This window comes from Chironomus tepperi, unplaced genomic scaffold, assembly GCF_022539635.2.
Source record: "Chironomus tepperi strain 1889 unplaced genomic scaffold, CSIRO-AGI_Ctep_v1 contig_337, whole genome shotgun sequence".
NCBI lineage: Eukaryota > Metazoa > Arthropoda > Insecta > Diptera > Chironomidae > Chironomus > Chironomus tepperi.
The window spans coordinates 329766-349304 of record NW_027226459.1 but is presented as its reverse complement, the minus strand read 5'-3'; the positions used below and the strand labels follow the sequence as shown (position 1 = coordinate 349304).

The window sequence follows — 19539 nt, the reverse complement described above, 5'->3', positions numbered from 1 at the left end:
CCATATTCATTCCTAGTTCCTAAAATTAATTTCAGGAAACTCAAATTTCATTCAAAACATACAAACCCCTTCACCAAAAATGCGTCTCTATTCTCTACCAAACACTACAATACGTGATAATCTTTCCAACTCATTTTAATGCCTGAAAAATGCATACAGAAAAAAAAAGTAAATTCTCATTTTGATTCATTTTTGATTCTCTTCTTCTGTCGAGTATTCTATGTACCTTAGAAGTATATTTACCTTTCTCATCGTATCTATATAGGTTTATATTACACAATATAAAATAATAAAAAATTGTTTCAGATGAGCAAAAAAAAAAACTTTTTTGATTAAAAAAAAAGAGCGAAACGATAATGGTTTTTGAAGTTGAACGATAATTGCAAGTTTTATGGATTGAATGCAATATATTTTAGCTTTTTCGATGGGTTCTTTTCGTGAATAAATTACTTTGGCTACTGTTACCAGATGATGTAGATGTAATAATGTGAGTAAGTTATGGAAAGGGGATTATTGAATAAGGTAAAATATCATCATCATGATACTGTGAGAAAGCAATAATGAAAAAAATCAGCTTTATCCTTCGGTAATTATGTTAATTTTGAATTGCGAGCAAAAAAAAAAAATACTTGAAATCTGAATCCAACCGGCATAATTGCTCAGCAGTTTTTTTTTTGCCCTTACTGAATTATTGGGGAATAATTGCCGAAATACGCAGTTTGGTTAACTGACCATCAATTTGTACACTCATGGAAAAAAAATTAAAAAAAGGTTTTAAACTAAATTAATTATCAAAAAAAAGAGTCAATGTTGAAATTAACCATAATATTGAATCGGAGTGAGAATCGAACTCGTGACCTCTTGTTTACTTGCCCAGACTCTTATCCTATGGACCAATGAAACATGCTAATTTTTTTTGACAAATTATCAACTTGAATGAAACAAATTTTGGTTTAAAAATCAAATTTTAAGTTTTTTAAATTTGAAAATTTTTTTACATTGACTTTTTAATACTGTTTTTATATTTTTTTTATTAAGTATACCCTGAAATTAAAGTTGCTAAAATTATTCTGTATTTTAAACGAACATATGTTGAAGAATATTCAAGAATATCCAAAACATGCACAATGCTTCTTCTACTCTATAAACTCCACAAACTACTTATAATTTGATGCTAGAACCACCACAAAAATTAATTCAATACGATGATGATTATTTAAATTATAATGTTTTTAAAACAAACAAAATAATTATATTTTAATCAAAATAATATTTTTTTATACCGTTCCGTTCATCATTTATATGCGTACACCCGGCAACATTGAATCATGATGAAAATTATGAAAAAAAAAAAAATGTATAGCGAGCGTTAAAAATTAATTTGCACCAATTTTTTTTTATATTATTCCTTTTGCGGTTAACCGAGAGTTTGCACATAAATATTCATCGAGTTATAATTAATCATAATGTGTTTTAAATCATTAATGTGATCGATTTCAGATGAGTGAAAAAAAAATTGTGGAAATTTCATAAAAATTTATACATTTTTAAATGAAATGTTTTGGGGATGTGACGAAATGAGATTGATGAAAGATGAGATGATGAATTAAAGGGGAATGTGGATATGCAATATTTTTTTACATGATCTGATTTCGATTCTTAATTATGTATTAATCTGTAATTATATTAAATATATTACGATTGGATATTTTTCATTATTTTATTTCCAACAAATTCAGCAGATGATTTAAAATATTTTCAATTTATTCAGTTGAGCGTGTAGATTTTTTTTTTTGCAATAATAATCAATCACAGCTATTGCGTTTATGATTGAAAATTGCATCCTTAAAATATTTGAATAACAAATTTCTGTATCTAAATAACTATCAATTCCGTACACATTCTATTGGTCGTCGAACAAAATACACAAAATTCAATTCACGTCCATAGACTTTAATTTTACATTTTTCATGTGAAAAGTTCATTGAAAGTCAATAATACATTACAAATTCGATTGCATAATTAATGCATGTGAATGGGAAATTGTGTTTAATACGCACCGGAGAGGTCATGATGATAGGTAGCTTCTGCTTCTGCTTTTGCCCGTTTGAATAAATATTCCTAAAACATTATGCTAATGGCACTGTCCGCTCCGGAAATTATCCAAATTTAATAAATTTTCTGTTTCATATTTATTGTATAAATTTATTTATAATGGACAGTCAAAAAAATTATTTTGTTTACGGTATAAAAAGGTATTGATGGTGGAATTTGGAGTGGATTTTGTGTTTTGGATGTTAAAAAATTTATGCTTTTGGGTTTGAATAGCGAATGTTTGGATTACTTATTTAAAATATTTACCGAGATTATTGATGATGCGAGTCAATCAAAAGACAATTATCCGAAAACAAGAAATCTCTCTAAAGGGACATGAATTTTGTGGGTATAGAATAATAAATATGTAATTTATGTACCTGACTCAGGTTAACGACTGTTTAATAAATTATTAAATTTTAGAAATCATTTCAAGGAACTTAGTTTAAATGAACCAAAAAAGGAAATCTCTCACATTACCAATTATTAATTTTTCCCTTCTTCCTCAATATGAATATCATTATTTACTCATTTCTAAACATAGAAATAAACAGAATTCAATATCTTAAAAAATTCATTAAAATATAGCTAAAGTATGAAATTTCATGAATTCCAATCCAACATACAAATTTTGTGTTGCGATTATTATTTAGAAACAATTTTTCGAGTATGGGCTTAAATTTCTACAGTCAGACACGAGCCACTTTACGCTTCTTATTTCTTGATCATTAACAAAACAGAAAGGAAAACACAAAACTTTTTTTTGGTTTGTTTGCTGATTGAATGAGTAATTTTGATAATGCTTATGCGCATACATTATTGATTATGTTATGAACATCATTAAATTCTCATTTTGTAGTTTTGGTAAGGAAATTTTTTTTTGGTAGTGGATGAATTTTTGGATGGGACCTACACAGTAAAGACTTTATTATGGGGTCGTTTACTTAAACAAAACCCCTTATTTAGCCCTTCTACCCCGTACGAGCGTTATGTCTGTAGATCTTGGGCTGTGTCAATTGCATATCTTAGGCATACACCTTATTTGGTCTGGAAATTAGAGTGTAGAAAGAGACAAAGTTTCGAGAGCTATTAGATTACCTAATGATTGGAAAATTGATAGATCAGATCTGAATGTATCACATTAAGCCTAGATAAGATCGAAACCAGAGCTTAATTTATTCGAAGACAGGATTCAAAAGCCTAATCCTACACCAGAAAGTTAAAAATCGATTAATCGATCAAAAATCAGGCACCAGGTCGGTGTGACTCAGACTTGTTACCGGATTCTATCTGAATCTACCTTCATGGCAGAGTCACGCTGGTTAAGTGCTGGATTTTAGATCGATCAATGGATTTGTTCTATTTAGGACACATTAATGTGTTTCTAATCACTGTGTTTGATTTGTGATTCTAAATATCATTATGATAAAATGAGCATTTATATCTATTTATCATCTAACCCTCCTTATTTACGCACCTGACATTCTTGGATTGACCGTTATTCTTAGTAAAGTACTTTATACTTATTGTTACCTTTCCTATATTTTACATTCAATCTAGTCTATTTATTATCTTGTCAAAATGCACTAAATAGTTACTTCCTCCAACCATCAAAACATGCTAATTAATGTAGGATAACAATTGCCTATTTATAATATTTCAATGAAATCTAAGCCATCATAATAAATTTAATTTCTTTATTTATATACTTTATATACATTAATAATATTCAAAGTCATGCAAAACAATGAGTATGACAAGTCTCTTTTTTTTCATCATTTTAATAACTTTAAAAATAGAATAATGATTGACTTCTTTTTCATTCTTTTATCGTGTGCGAGCTCTTTATGCTCGCATGGGCTGAAATCAATGTAATATTTATAAATGATTGTTTTATTGGAAATTTCCTGCTTTCGTCTACGTCATGCAATGGCTTTTTGACTTAATTCAAAAGACAGTTATGGTTGTAAAAATGAGAAAGAAAAGAGGAATATAACAAAATATATTCGAGGGGAGCAGGAAGCTAGTCAGTCGTTGTCTGCATAGATATTTATAAACTAATATAATTTTTTTATTTTTTTTTATCGATACGATGTACATATTTGCTAGCTTGATAACTTCTTTATCTATGTCAGTGGTGGGCAACCTTTTATTTTTTAATGGCACACCTTGGTGATTGGCCTCGATTGAAACCGCAAACGGCATACAATTCATGGCATTTTCAAAATGTTGGCAGCATACTGATGTGCCGCGGCACACAGATTGTCCACCACTGATCTACATTGTATATAGATATTCCCATCAACTATGCTCCATATTTCAATATATTTGTGCTTATATGCTGTAAAATGGTTTTTTGAACTTTACTTTAAATGCTAATATAAACATGAGGAAATATGAACAGTTTTAAATCAAGTTTGATGTTTCTTTTTGTGCATTTTTTCACTAAAAAAATTTGTTACTATCAACGCTTGGTCTGTTTGTTTTTGTGAATATTGTGTTTGTCGTCTACAAAGTTAGACTTTGTTTTGGATCGTGTTACTCAATTTTTCATGAAAAACTCTGCTTCATTGATATTTTTTGTTTAGAAAAACAATTTCTGTGTGTTCTTTAAAATGACACTATTTTTAATAGAAAATTTGTAAAGAACATGTTATTGTTTAAGGTGGGAATAGTTATTGTCGGCATGGATTAGAGGTAGGTCTTACCACCATGGTGTACTGTGAAAAAAAGGGTTGCTCATCACTGATTTAGATCAAGAACTCTAGAAAGCGTTCGGAAGTTATGTCATATCGTAAAGTCGTTTCAAAAAAAAGCGATTTAAAAAAAATTGGCGCACATTTTCAATGTTTTAATTCGATTATTCGAAACATTTCATGTTTGGGAATCGAACCCTTGAATAATTTGTATTCTTTTAAATTTCCATAACTGCTCTTAATCTCACTGCAAATAATTATTAATTAAAATTTCACAGTTGAAAACCAAAACAAATAAATCTGTGAAAATTAATGTAAACTTTTCAAATTAAATCTAAAACTTCCAACTGTCGTAAAGCCATAATATGTAAAAAGTCAATTAATTTCAATAAAAAGCCATAAAAATTGAACATATTTCAAACAAAAAAAACTAAATTAACGACCGCCAAACATTTGTTTCACATAAAAGAAAAATTTCCTTTTTCTTGAAATAATTCTTCAAATATTTACACATCCATTAACTGAATTCAATTTCAATTGAAACATTGAAATGTTATAGATCTGAAATATTAATAAAAATTATTCATCAGTAAGCACCATAAATACGAATAAAAGTGAAATGAGAATAAAAGGCAGAAAACGTAGATTATCGAATAAAGTAATAAAAAACATTTGTCACGAACAAAACGCAACAATATCTTTATGGCATTAGCAATCGACTAAAAATGTAAGATCCGAAAGAGAAATGAAGAATAAGAAGAAAGGAAATAAATAAATGAGTGACACATTCGAAAGAAAATATTGCCGATAATATTACTTAAAGGTACTAAAAATAGAAATAAAGATATACAATTTGTTTTTGATAGTGAAAATTTCTATTTGTATTGGATGTGGATGGATTTTAGAATTTTTGATTAAAATTTTGTAATTTTGAATTATTTGGGGTAATCAAACAGACTCTTGACTCAAGTTTTGTCCAAATCAGAGCTCGACTCGGATTTTGTATAGAAAAGATGAATCAAGTCGATATCCAAATTTGTTCTATTTTTCTTATCATTTAATTTTAGATAGTTTATTTCAATTTAAAGGCAATCTTGTAACTCACGTTTCTATTTTCTAGTACACTAGTGCATGTCTAATTATTCGTATCAATCAGAGCTCGGAGTTGACTCGGATTTTGTATAGATAAGACGATTCAAGTCGATTCGATTCCATATAAAATTAAAGTAGAGTTCTAGGTCTAGTATCAATCTTATCATTTAAATCTAAAATACCTTTACTATACTGCACTATAAATAAACATATCAATATTTAATGTTTAAATGTTGAAAACAAAAGAAAATAAGGTTAAAAACGTTAATTAACCTAACTAAAAAATAATTTTTTAGAAAACCATTGACCTTAATCTTTCAACCAGTGAAAAAATTATTGAAATCATAACCTGACATAATGCCACACAAAACAACTTTGACATTTAATTCTCTAAGAATAAAACATTATCAATAAAAATAAAAATAAAATAGAAGGAAACAAGTCATAACAATTTAAGAATTTTTTTTTTTTTTGAAATTCAACATGAGTAAAATTGCATTTGACACAAATCGATTTAAAGTTAAATGAAATGAAATATTGTTGTGTCATAAAAAAAGTAAAAATAATAAAAATAAGCGGTAGCAATGTGGAAATGAAATTAATGTTGCTTTGTTGTACTTTACCTTACGCTTCTCACTAGTGTACCAGGTGAACTTCAAAACCAATAATTTCCAATACGTTGAATACGTTTTTTGTGTGTTCTGTTGTTGTTACTTACATTAAAATACAAGACTACGAAAAAATATAAAAATTATCACAAAAGAAATTTTCTTCTTCTTATTTTTTTAATGATTTCTGATGACTGCGAGCGTCATGCTATAAATTGTCGTTAATTTCCCGGAAAAAAAAAATAAAATCATTTGCAATAAACTTTTGATTCCTTTCTTCTTTATTCCTTTTTTTCACTTGCTGCTTGGCATCAACTGCTTACAAATTATTTTTCAAAATCCAATAAACATTAAAGCGTATTTAATTAACAATTTTAGAAAATTAATTACCTTGCGACATATGGCAAAGAAAGAGTGAGAAATGTAAGCGACGTACTGCGACTGGATAAAATTGTTGAATGTTATTATGGATTTTTTGCTTTTTGCTAGGATTTAATATTATTTTGAGACGTGAAAATTTTTCAATAATTTTTATGACTAGATTTTATTTACGAAGCATTTTAAAATTCTCGATAGCTGCAAATTTGTCATATTTGAGTCATATTATTTGCTGTAACTTATGAAAGTGTAACTGGAAGATTGCAAAAAAAGTCACGAATTTTAGAGCATCGTAGAAAATGACGCAAGGTTTAGGGATAGTTTCTATGTACTTAATTATTTTCAATATGCCTAGAGTGTCGTGAGCACTGTGTAGCTAAAGGCAGACCATCGGTCGTGTTCTAAAAATTAGTTTTGATTTACCATTAAAAATTCATTCACAAGACCTTTCTTAAGGGATATTGTCAGAAGGAGTATTAACTCTTTAGAATAAATATTGACGGTTATCGTTTGTGGTGTGGTACACTTGTGCGATTTTGATCAAGGCTGACCTAGGATGAGTCCTGGGCTTGAACCCGGACCTTCAGAAGCAAAATGTTCAAAATTTTCAATATTTGTATCGAATTTTTGACTTGTTGAAAAATCGGGACATTTTGATGCCCGAAGCAGCAAGGTATGAAAGTACAGCAGCATTCCGGCATAAATACAGCAGTTGGCCACCCTAGTATTGCTTCCAAGGTGTGCCGCAAAAAATAAAAGGTTGCCCATCACTGCTTTAGACTATAAAACCTTTCACCAATCTAAACATAAATACTTAACTTAATAAGCACATTTTTAAAAATTGTCAACATCAAATCAAAACCCGATTATTAAAAGCCACAAGTTAGTTCTATTCCACAAAGCATAATCATATATAAATAAAACAAAAATATTTCCTAGATGTCTCAAATCGCTTGACATTTAAATGCTTAAAGGTTTTCTTCCTTTTCTCTCTCGCTTTTTATGTATCTCAACATTTACCGCAAAATTTTCTGCTTCCTTTTTTCAGCTCTTATAAAATAATAAACCAAATCATGTCACGACGTTTTTTTTACCTCCCTCGAGATATTACACAATTTTTTTGTTCCTTTTTTTATATTCTTTATTTCAATTTTCATAACCAACAACCTGTTCATTCAGCTCTTACCTCCGCACATGCCTTAATGTTTTTACTGCCATTGTTTCTCATTGTTCTCTAGGAATGGAAATGAATATGTGGTTGTTTATTATTTCTAAAATTTATATGAGATTTTTCATCACAAAAGTGCGTGAATTATGTGTAAAATTTTTAGACGACAGAACAGAGGAAAAGAAGTGAAAATATTTTCATTGGCAGGAAAAATCATGACAAAAAAAGGGGTGAAAAAAATTCATTGACATACATTCTGAATTATTATTTATTGTTGCACACTTTTCCCCTTTTTTGTTCTATATACAGGCATAACTGTATGAAAACAATGAGAAAATTATTATTATACACTTTTTTTGCTATTATTTTTTGAAACAAGTAAGGAATTTTGATTTTGTTGATTTTAAGAAGCGCAGTAATAGAGCATAGCTTATGAGAAATGACAAGTTTGTTCATTCGATGGTCGTACAGATCGACTGTGATTCATGGCTTAACCTATCCATGGAGAAATGACACAATTCCCACTTTATTCAAGGTTCCATTTCTTTTATGTTTTCCAACGCCCCATGGTCGTCTGATTTTATTAATGGCAAACAAACACGGGAGCATGGATCACAATTTATCTGTACTTTCAGTGAATTAATTAAGGGCCAACCCAGGAAATGATCATAGAATATAAACCTAATCATCTCTTCCTATTAATCCATTTTGATGAAATTCTTTAATTTTTTAGATAAAACTCCAATTTTCACACAAGTTTTATACAAACTTCTTCAAAAAGTTCTCAAAAATGGGGTCAACCTCAACCCTTTCTCTTCCTGTTTCAAAAAATAGTGTTGGCTATAACCCTGACTGTGAGTTTCAATACTAAATAAATTAAACAAATTTCATAGCTAACCCTAGCGACACAAATGAAGAAGTCTATTCAAAACCTTTTCATTAATACCAAATGCTTCCGCTTGGCATTAATATAGCTATGTAATGAACATTCCTTACTAGAATATCAGTCCCTAGCAGTCAATGAGCATGCTGCCAAGAGAAAATTAAGCTCAGAGCAACCTCGCAAGCATGCTTAACTAACATATCAAACTAGACCAAGCTCTTGAAAGAATTCTATTCATCAACACCGAATCCACAAATACAAACTGCTCTTAAAATTCCACAAAAGAACTGCTAAAAAAATTATTAACATAGGGGAATCAGGAAACAGCGCTTAATTGATATTCTATGTAGAAAACTTCTACGTAATCTCAAAAGTGTATGCCATTTATAACGTATCGATTAATATCTAGAGATGGGGAGGTAAAAAAAAGGATGTAGATATGAAAAAATATGTGCTCAAAATAAAACAATAGAACAATAATAAGAATCATAGGAAAGGGAGGAAGTGAAAGTTAAAGTGATATGAGAGTGAGGGGTTGAACCATTTGACACATTAAACAATCAAAATTAACTGTTGATTTATTTAATTGTTGAAAGTTATTTCTTTTTTTGCCTCATTTTCATTTTCATTTTGCAATCGAAGCGTAAAAACAATGGAGTAAATGAACAATAATAGCAGCAGCTACATGAAATGCTCTAAATAGGAAAAATATTGCAGTGAAAGGTGATGAAAATTAAAATGAGGGAAGTGATTGGGTGATTTAAAATGATTTTGGGTTGAGAAATTGAGTTGTGGATAGTTTCTAATGGTTGACGAAGGAGTTGGGAATATTATGAGACGTCCATGGTGAATAGTGACTTGAACAAAGATCCATAATTAATTATGATGCAAAAGTGGCTTGATTGCTCACTTATCAAGATAGGTCACGAAAGTTGTTATTGAATTTGAATTACCGGTTCAAATCTCACCCTCGACACTAGTAGTTTCCGTACTACGCCACACCTTGGTGCTTAGTCACGATCTAAACCGAACTCTGCATGCGGTTTACTGGTACAACACTGGCCTAGTGACTTTCCGGTGCAAATACTTTAGCTTCTTAAATGTACAGTTTAATGGGTGGACGGAAATAGAATTAGGCAATGTACCGAAACTTGGTGTGTTCTAAAAAACACTATTTCTGGGATGTCAAGTCCAACTATTCGCGACATATAAATTGTTTTTAGCAAGATCCTAAATAAATTGCCCAACACTAAATTACACAATCATTCCAATAAAATTAAATGCTTAGTCACTAACTCTATATGGTCAACACAGTGTCAATCCCCTCTACATTAAATAATTTACTCCAAATTTCCAATTTAAATTTCTACATTTCATTCTTCAAAGCTATCACAAATTGAGTTCACTTCTCAAAAATTTTCTTCTCCATTTCATGAAAAGACATCAACATAATAATAATTTCATTATTTCATTAAGTGCGAGTCTGTTGCCTGAGAATGATTAAAATTAAATCAAAATTTTCTCTTCTATTCCATTGTATTATGTTGAATGTATAAAGTTCCATGACTGGATATTGCTATGATGATTATTATTACAACTACAATGTACGAATAATGAAAGAAAATTAATTGAATATATGCTTTAATTCAATTATTAATCTAACTAGACTTTATGATATCTTCAAATGGACATTGACAGACCATTGTGAGTGTGTTGGGTGTTTGCAAAAAATTTTTTGTTTATGGATTGGAAAATTATATTAAATGAAATTAGGTCAAATAGAGACGAAAAATGAAAAACTTTTTCTTTATGAAGATTGAAATTAAAATGCATGCAATTGAATTTCATTACAGTAATTTCCTCGTTTTTTTTTATTCCTGCTACTTGTCTGTTCTTTGATTACCACTTGTGCTATTCATCTCATCTCGTTTTCGTGTTTAAGGATGTAGAAAAACGAGTGGAAAGTTAAGTACAAATCAAGAGGAACAGGGAAATTTTCTTGCAAGGAAAGATAATGAGATTTATGAGGGTCTAAAGCAGTTGTTCTTGAACTTTACAATAAGCGGCACACTAAGTCTTATAAGATTAAGTCCCAAATAGCACAACGTGATTACTAAGGCACTCTAAAGTCACCTTATTTACAGTAAGACCAAAAGTTGCCCTGACAGCTGATTTGGGCTCATTTTTACGGTGAAAATGCAGATTGCCTCACTATTCCACTCGAGATTGTGTTCTCAACCGTTTGCTACTCACCTGAGACGTATCTCGACCCAATAGTGTGTCTTGGAAGGCAAATTAAGTCGAGAGTCAGTTGATGACTAGTTCTAACGTATTTTTGACCATTCGAGGATAGTTCAGTCTAATAGATACCTAAATGAAAGCATCAAAATTGACATCTCTAACTAAAATTCCATCCCTTGAAATAAGGTTAAAAGTCAGATTTCTTTTGCATCTCATCCTCTTCCGATTTATTGTCTCTATCTCTCTCTCTTCATGCGATTGCTGTGTCTGTAAGATAAGTGAATGGGTGGGAAAAGAAGAATGTAAAGCCAGTAAATAAATGAAGAAAAAAAAAGTAAGGAGAAAAAAAAACTTTTCTTCATCTTAATTAAATTACAGTTTCCATTGCATTTGGATTGCTTTCATGCAATAATGAAGATGTAGAGAAGGCGTCTCGGTCGATTGACTTGATATGATGTGAGTAGTATGAGGTAGAATGGGAAAAGACAATAAAGGATATTCAATTAATTAAGATTTATTCGCAATCAGTAATTGGAATATAATCAGATTGGTGACAATGTGGGATTTCACAATGAAATTGAATGGCAAGCACCGAGACTTCTTTTCATCTTTTGAGAAGCTTTTTTTTTTAAAAAAAAATCATAAATATTTCACAGCAAAAGTGCAGACTTTTTAATAGCTTTTTTTCTATTTTTTATTCCTTTATAAACTCAAGTTCGCTTATTTTTCTATCCATCATGGCATTATTTATGATCATACGGTTCTGTGTACATTTTCGGACGTCAACAACCAACAGACAAAGTAGCTTAAAGACATAAAATAACTTAAAAAATATATATTCTTGACAATTTCGTTGACATAATTGTTTATTTATTATCTTAGTAAAAATGAATTGAAAAGTTTCCTCTGTATGTCGTCTGAAGACGTTATGGCTTGAGTAAAAATTAAGGGTCATAAATTATTTAAGACGAAAAAAAGGTATAGAACAAAATAAAAAAAGTTTTTCCTACACTGCTGCACACAATAAACATGAAAGTCACATTCAGCTTCTATTATAAACTTTTTTGTTTTTTGTTTAAAAACCAATTTAATATCATGTCAGAATCGCAAAAAAGAATATTTGTTGAGGTTTAAATGTTTCGTCGGCATTGACACATTAGTCATATCTGGGGTAATTACTTTATGGTAGGAGCTCAAAGGTAAATGCTTTGTTAAAATGTGGATGTTTGTATGATGATTGGTATGATGATTGTTATTTAGTGGTTCAGGGTATGTCCTGAATAGATCTAAATCAGTAGCTAGTTACTCCCTACCTTCTTCTCGATGGAATTGACTGTTCATTAGAATTGGGAGGGTTCCAAAGAGAAGGTTCAGCTTCAAAAAATTCTATCTTCATTGATGTCTCGATTCCATTTTTTTTAGAGAGATTCTGAAAAAGTCTGTAATTAATTGCAGTCTTTAATCAAGTGGATGCGACTTTTTAGACTTTTGAGTAAGGAAATCTCAAAGTTCTGCAACTCTGATGTACTGTACTTTAGACTGTAAAAAGATAATGGACAATCAATCACCTTAGGGAAGAATTGATTCGCAGGTGTGCATTACCCTGAATCCCTAATGGACAGGTCATGGATCACAATTCATTAGACTGTCCAAGACTAAGACACAGAAAAACCAGATACACGCCAGAGAACAATATAAATGTTCAAACTAAAAGCATTATGCGCTGGAGGTCATGCGATTTAAATTGATCTGCACCCTTTAACACGAGTTCAAGTGGGAGAATCACTTGGTCCGAACATTTAGTAAAACCCCAGTTTTTACTTGACATTATCCAAGAACCTCCACAATCAAACATTGAAGACATATTCACTGAATAAATCCAATTCACAATCTCTATTCGCTAAATCAACGATTCCCCGCTTCGTGCCTCCTGTTGTCAACTCCAATGACAATCATACTATTGCGGTTTTACCTTCATTTTGCCATACCATCCATATATAAGCATATTTTTCATCGAATTGGATATGGAATAATTTGAAAAAAGAAATTCCAAAATGTCAACCTCGATATCTTAAACTGTTGAGCATTAAGAAATCGTGGACCACACTTAAAACTTCTTTCTTTATTTTTTTGCGAGTAATTGTAGACGAATAAGCAGACTGGATGAAAAAATAGAAGAAAAAAAGTGCTTTATGCTGAATGCATGCAATCATTTTACCTTTTTTCACTTTGATCTTCCTTCGTTATTTTTCAATTCCATTTCCATTATTACTTATCTTATTTCTATATTTGACTTAAGCTGCATGTGGCGGCCTGCTTTATTGTCTTTTTTTTTTTTGTGTGCTGAATAAATCGTCATTTGTTGTGTTTGAGGAGAAGAAGTCTGGGAATTTTGGGATTGTAGGAGGTTTTGAGTTGGAATTGATTTTTGTGTGACTGAATCAAGAACTGCATGCATATTGAAGGGGTTAAGGGGTATGTAAGCATCTCTAGTAGGGGCGTTGGCGGAACGGGGGCGGGTGGGCATTGGAGACCTCTTTTCTGGCTACACCCTTGATCTCTACCAAGTTACTTGCTGCTCTAAACTTTGGTCCTGCGTGTAGAACCATAAAAATCCCCCATACCCTCCCCCCTTCCAGCTATGTCACTGCCACATAGTGTAAATTATTACGTGTAAATAACTCTAATAAATCTCATAAACTATTGCATCATATTAAAACCACAAAAGCCTCAATAAGTTTTTTACATCCACAAATATTAAATAAAAGCATTTCTCCTTACTTCCTTTATCTCATTTTCTTCTCCTTTACAAAGCAATTCCATATTTTCATTATAATTTAGATTTTTGAACCATATTTTCTTGTCATGACATCAAGTGGATAGAAGGAAGATATGTAGCATAAGAAAACAGCGAGGAATGGAACCAAAAAAAACAAAATCAGCTTGTTGAAAAATGATTTTCATTTGGTGATAAGCTATACAGAAATGAGATGAAAGAAGACTTTTTGCCTTTATTTTTCGTCTCAAAAAAATTATTTTTTTTATTGTGAAATGTACATTATGCTCTTATTATGGTTTTGTTGTTCCTTCTTTTCTTCAAATGCTGAAGACACACAACTAAACAAAAAAAAAAAACATAATTTTAATACGGAAAAGGTGGTCGTTGACAAATGATGTTCATTAAATGTTGAGATTATTAGATTCTTTAGCTTTTATGTCTGGGAATATGAGGTGGGTGGGTGGTTATGCTCATTGCAGTGATGGTAGCCCCGAACAGTAAATATAATGCAATTAGTCGTCAAATAGAACCCTCATCGTCTTGACTTCAACAAGGCACCAACTTGTCTTCGCCTTGTCAATTGACACTCACTCGTCTTGCGATGAACAGTGCCCTATTGACTACATTGTGCAGCTCTAAGGCCGAAAGTAGTCGTCTTGCCATCAACTTGGTACCATCTCATCTTACCGTCAATCTCGTTTGACTTGAATTTGGCACCATCTTATGTCTTGCCCTCAACGCGGCATTTTTATGTCTTTTCGTCAGTATTGTGACAAAGCGTTGTCCTTGTGACTACACTATGCTGCTCGGAGGCCGAAATTAGCCGTCATGATATCCTAATGTATTGAATTCCACGCGTATTAACGTAAACTTGGCATCCTCGTGTGTTGCCGTCAATGCTGCGACGTATCAATGTCCTGAAGACTATAGAGCTGCTCGGGAATGGTTGCATTTTAAAGATATTGCATTATTTCTGTAAATAATTCAAACCTTTTTTACTGCAATTTTGTGACTATTTATATAATACACCAGCTACATACAGTTTGTCCATACTCATTCTACGTCAATGATTCCTTTACCTAAAAGCTAACACATCATACCTACACGACCCCCTTAAAAACAAAGAATGAAATGTTGAGATAGAAAAGGAAAAAGCGAAATCAGAATGAACGTCTGCTGTTGAAATGTGTGGTTCTTTTCGTTCCAAATTCAGATTTTATGCCCCGAAGGAATATCAGTACCCAAAAAAAAGCACTAAGCGAGTTTCCAAGAATTTCAGCAAAATTTATTTCTTCTAAATTTGTTGGCCAAAAATTTCAATTCTTTTTTTCATTTCTCATTCGCAGATATTATCAAGGTATTGCCCAATTTTTAACAGAGTGTAAAGAGCTGAAAGGTCCACAGCAAACGCAACACTGCCGACTAAATTTATGGCCTATAATCGAAGAAGTGTAAGCAGTCATCGTCTTTTTATGTTCATCGTCGTCGTCGTGTGCACAAAATAAATGCTTTGCTGATCAAATCAATTCATTTTTCTTCTTTCTACTCTCTATAATGCTATATGCGATGCTGCTGGTTCTTCTTATTCACATCGTTCATCCAAAAAGTTGAAAGTGAAGAGAAACTACATTGTGATGCATGTGATGATTGTTAACAAACAAGAATGAAACAAAGAAAAAAAACTAAAAAAAAATAACTCTCGATTTAATAATAACAATCTTCAAATATATAATATACATAACATGTAGTTACTAGTGTGAAGTTGAAAGTTAATTTTAAACGAGCTTTACTATGGTAAAATTGTTCTTAGTAATTGTAAATTGTATTAATTTTTTTGACGACATTTTTGTAGCAAACAACAATTTTTGGACTTTTTTTTTATGTCACGTAATTTTTTTTGTATATTTTTTAAGTTTTTATTATGAAATATCTAGAGCTTGAAGTCGATTCGAATGTTATATGGACTCGAGTAAGGTTTCCCGAATTCTTGATTGGCCGAGAATTCTCGGGATCGGTTTCGGTCTCGGCTCGGGATCGGTTTCGGTCTCGGTCTCGGCTCGGGATCGGTTTCGGTCTCGGCTCGGGATCGGTTTCGGTCTCGGCTCGGGATCGGATTCGGTCTCGGCTCGGGATCGGATTCGGTCTCGGCTCGGGATCGGATTCGGTCTCGGCTCGGGATCGGATTCGGTCTCGGCTCGGGATCGGATTCGATCTCGGCTCGGGATCGGTTTCGGCCTCGGGATCGTTATTGGTCTCGGGATTGGTATTAGTCTTGGTATCGGTCTTCGGATCGTTTTCGGCTTCGGGAATCCTTTGACTTGAGTCTCCTTGAGTCAATTTTTCAATACAAAATTCGAGTTGACTTCAAGCTCTGAAACAAATCAAAGAAGTAAATGGGGTAGAATTAATTAAATTATTTAAAAATCAAAGTTGTTTAAATTTTGTCAACTTGGTTGTATGATAAGATAAATGTTTCAATCATATGTACCCCATCCAGTAAATTAAGGACTGAATTTGTTCTCATTGAACTAATAATGAATTTTGATTTATTTAATTAATATAGTAATTAAGAAGTCGATAGATTAAGTTTTAGAATGTATGCTATCAACAAGAATTTGATAGATATTAAAGACATTTAGGTGCTTGTTCAAAAGATTACGAGGTCGACTAAATTTGCAATTGGGGAAAAGTACAGCAGTGTCCAGTCAAAAACACTTAGTAGATGGCCACCATATTCATGCTTATTTTATCGACTTTTACTTTTACTGATGTTATAATATTGACAATTTTTTATGTATGTAACTACATCATTTAAATTATTAAGTACCATTTGTGACACAATTTTATTTAATTGATTTTTTTTCTATGCAATTAAATTTTATTTAAAATTCAAAATATTTTTATAATTTTTAAGTTAATTTTTTTTATATTATTCCGAGAGTTTAAAATTAAATTTATGTTCTTAAATATTGATCCTTAATGATTAATCAATCTTATGGTTATGTTACAACTTATAACCGTCAAAATAAATTTGAAATTTAGATTCATCATTATTTTGAGTCTATAGAGACCTCGAGAGACTCAAATGAAGAAGGCTCCGCAACGGAGGATAAATGGCGTACATATGGCTGCCAAACAGAAGCAGCTTCATTTTTTACTAGGAAAAGAGGTTATGTGGAGCCTAGAATGCTCCGTTACTGAGCCTTCTCCATTTGTGTCACTCGAGGACATTATTAGCAAAAGACCACAAACTAGTATTTTTGATGATAAATTTAATTTTTGACCACTCGAACTTACAATAAAGAAAACAAAAAAAAAATGTTAATAACGCAAATGCCAAAACTAAATGCTAACTTCACAAAAGTAAAGTTTATTTGCTTAACGCCAAAAAAATAAAAAAAAACCGAGATTGTTATTCCTTTTTATTTCACGCTTAATATTGTTATAAAGCGCACAATATCGATCTGTTTAATTGGAGAGGATTTTCCACTCTCCTTCACCGTTCCTTAAAATTCTTCAAATTTATCTTTATTATTTCTTTGAATTTAAGTGGCTGTTGAAAGTGAGATTCGTACCTTCAGGATGTTTTCATCTTTTTTTCTGTTTTTTGTTGGATATACGAAAGAAATTGAATCAACAGAGAATTGCCAAAATATAACAAAGTGTTTACTGCTTTTGAGGTGGTTCAATTTCCATAATATTTTTAGACACAGCCATTACAGTGGAAAGAAATTGTTTTATTGACGGATTTCCTTGAAAAAAGTTTAGTGGGATTTTTGTATTTTCGATAAAGTTTTGTTTACGTTTCTTGGTAAATCTGAGTTGATTTTGTTGGAATTGGATTTTGAAGAGGATTGGAATTGAAATTTTAGGTATTTTATAGAAGGATATTGAGTGGCGTAATGCAGTAAATCGCACTTGTCGCCGTGAAAATTAGCCAAACTCACCTGCCTTGTTGTCGTCAAGGCAACTTTGCGTATTACCGTTAATACGGCAACTTATCGGTGTCTTAGCAATCATATTGTGCTGTTCGAAGATGAATTGACGATGCGATGATAATCCTACCCGAGTAACACAAATGAAGAAGGTTCAACTGCAATAAAGGAGCGACTTCCATTTGGTGAAGGTAAAAGAGCTTTGACGGAGCCTTAAGAGCTTCATGACAGCAGAGGTACTGTTCAGAGAATATAATTCGGCTGCAATTCAGAATCAGAAAAACTAGTCCAATATTCAGGCCCTGTCCTGGATTATCTACTTTCCAATCAAGTAACTAAACCCCTTCAGTTTGCTTGAAACCATTTAGGTCTCATCTTTTGGAATTTTCCAGTTGTTGTCCATGATCTCCTTCCAATTTGGCTCTTTCGCTGACTATCAAGTTAAATTATCCTCGAGTCAGTCCTCTTACTCATAATAAAAATCCCACTAAATTTCCTCAAGGATCCTCAATTCTTACCCTCCCCACAAAAACCGAAACTATTCATAATTTTGATCAAAAAAACTTATTTCCTACAATTTCTACAGACAAACAGGAAGAGAGTGAAAAAGAAGAATTATTGAATAAAGTTTAAATTCACTGTGGCAATCACTTGAAACATGGAAAGGGGTTCTTCAAATTCAGAATTATTTTTCAAATTAATTTTGACAATTAGTAAAAAAGGGCATGACAAGCTATTTATGTTGAAAAACGAAAGTATTATATTCATGAAATTAGTGCCATAATAAGTATGAAAGAATTAAGTAAAAATTATGAAAAATTAAGCTGAGGGTAATGTCATTAGGATATTAAGGTAATGCAATTTTCTCCTTTGGGAATAAGTTATCTTCAAGATTTAGCCATGATTTTGAGGATGTAAATCTTCATATGTCTATTAGGTGCATCATGTTAATTAAAGAATATTTATCTTCAGGTATGATAAGACTAGATCCAACGATTTAGTGGGTCAAGCTTTGAATAGTTAAAGAATCATTAATCTGGTCAATCTGAATGAAATACTAAGGACAAGAACTGTAACAGAAGCGTATTCGGAGAAGGCGTGTTTACTTACTTACTTACTGGCTTACAGATCAATTACGTACATGGCCTTCCTAGCCTTTGAATCAAATCCCTTTCTTATCGGTAAAATTCTTCAATTTTTAGAGTTTTTCATAAAAAAATACCAAACTTCTTCATTTCTGACTGCACTCCAAGAGGCCTTACGAATGAAATATTGATTGAACGATTCTGAAGGTATTACGGGGATTTTCAAGATCCAGACATCGAAGAATTCACTTAAGTCTCGATCTCAGTTACGGTTCTATTGATAGTTTTACGAATGAGGCCAGATCTTCTTGATCAAACCTAAAACTACAGTTTGGATTGGGGATCAGAGAACCAATGTAGGCCTGTAGCCTACAAAGGAAAGCTGTAAGTCGCATTTAATTTTAAGTCGAAAAAGGACAATTGAAAAATTTCTCCTACCGAGTCTCGAACCCATGATCGCTGGGTCGATGTTGCAATAATTATGAACCAAAGTACTAAACCATTCCGTCACCGAGCCACTTTAAAACAATATTCCCAATTCAACATAAAGTCTTCTAATACTACGGCCATCACTAATTTG

At 31.7% G+C, this 19539-nt stretch overlaps 1 protein-coding gene across 1 annotated transcript in view; it reads left to right on the top strand.

Annotated features, from left to right (window-relative positions):
- The window catches only part of LOC139093623 (protein ABHD13-like), a 37090-nt gene extending 21149 nt beyond the window's left edge, over nt 1-15941 (top strand). Inside the window, exon 7 of the mRNA XM_070644389.1 lies at nt 15286-15941. Within this exon, the coding sequence (XP_070500490.1) occupies nt 15286-15394 (109 nt within the window). The 3' untranslated portion in view covers nt 15395-15941. The remainder of the gene's footprint in view (nt 1-15285) is intronic.
- Nucleotides 15942-19539: the final 3598 nt, after the last annotated feature.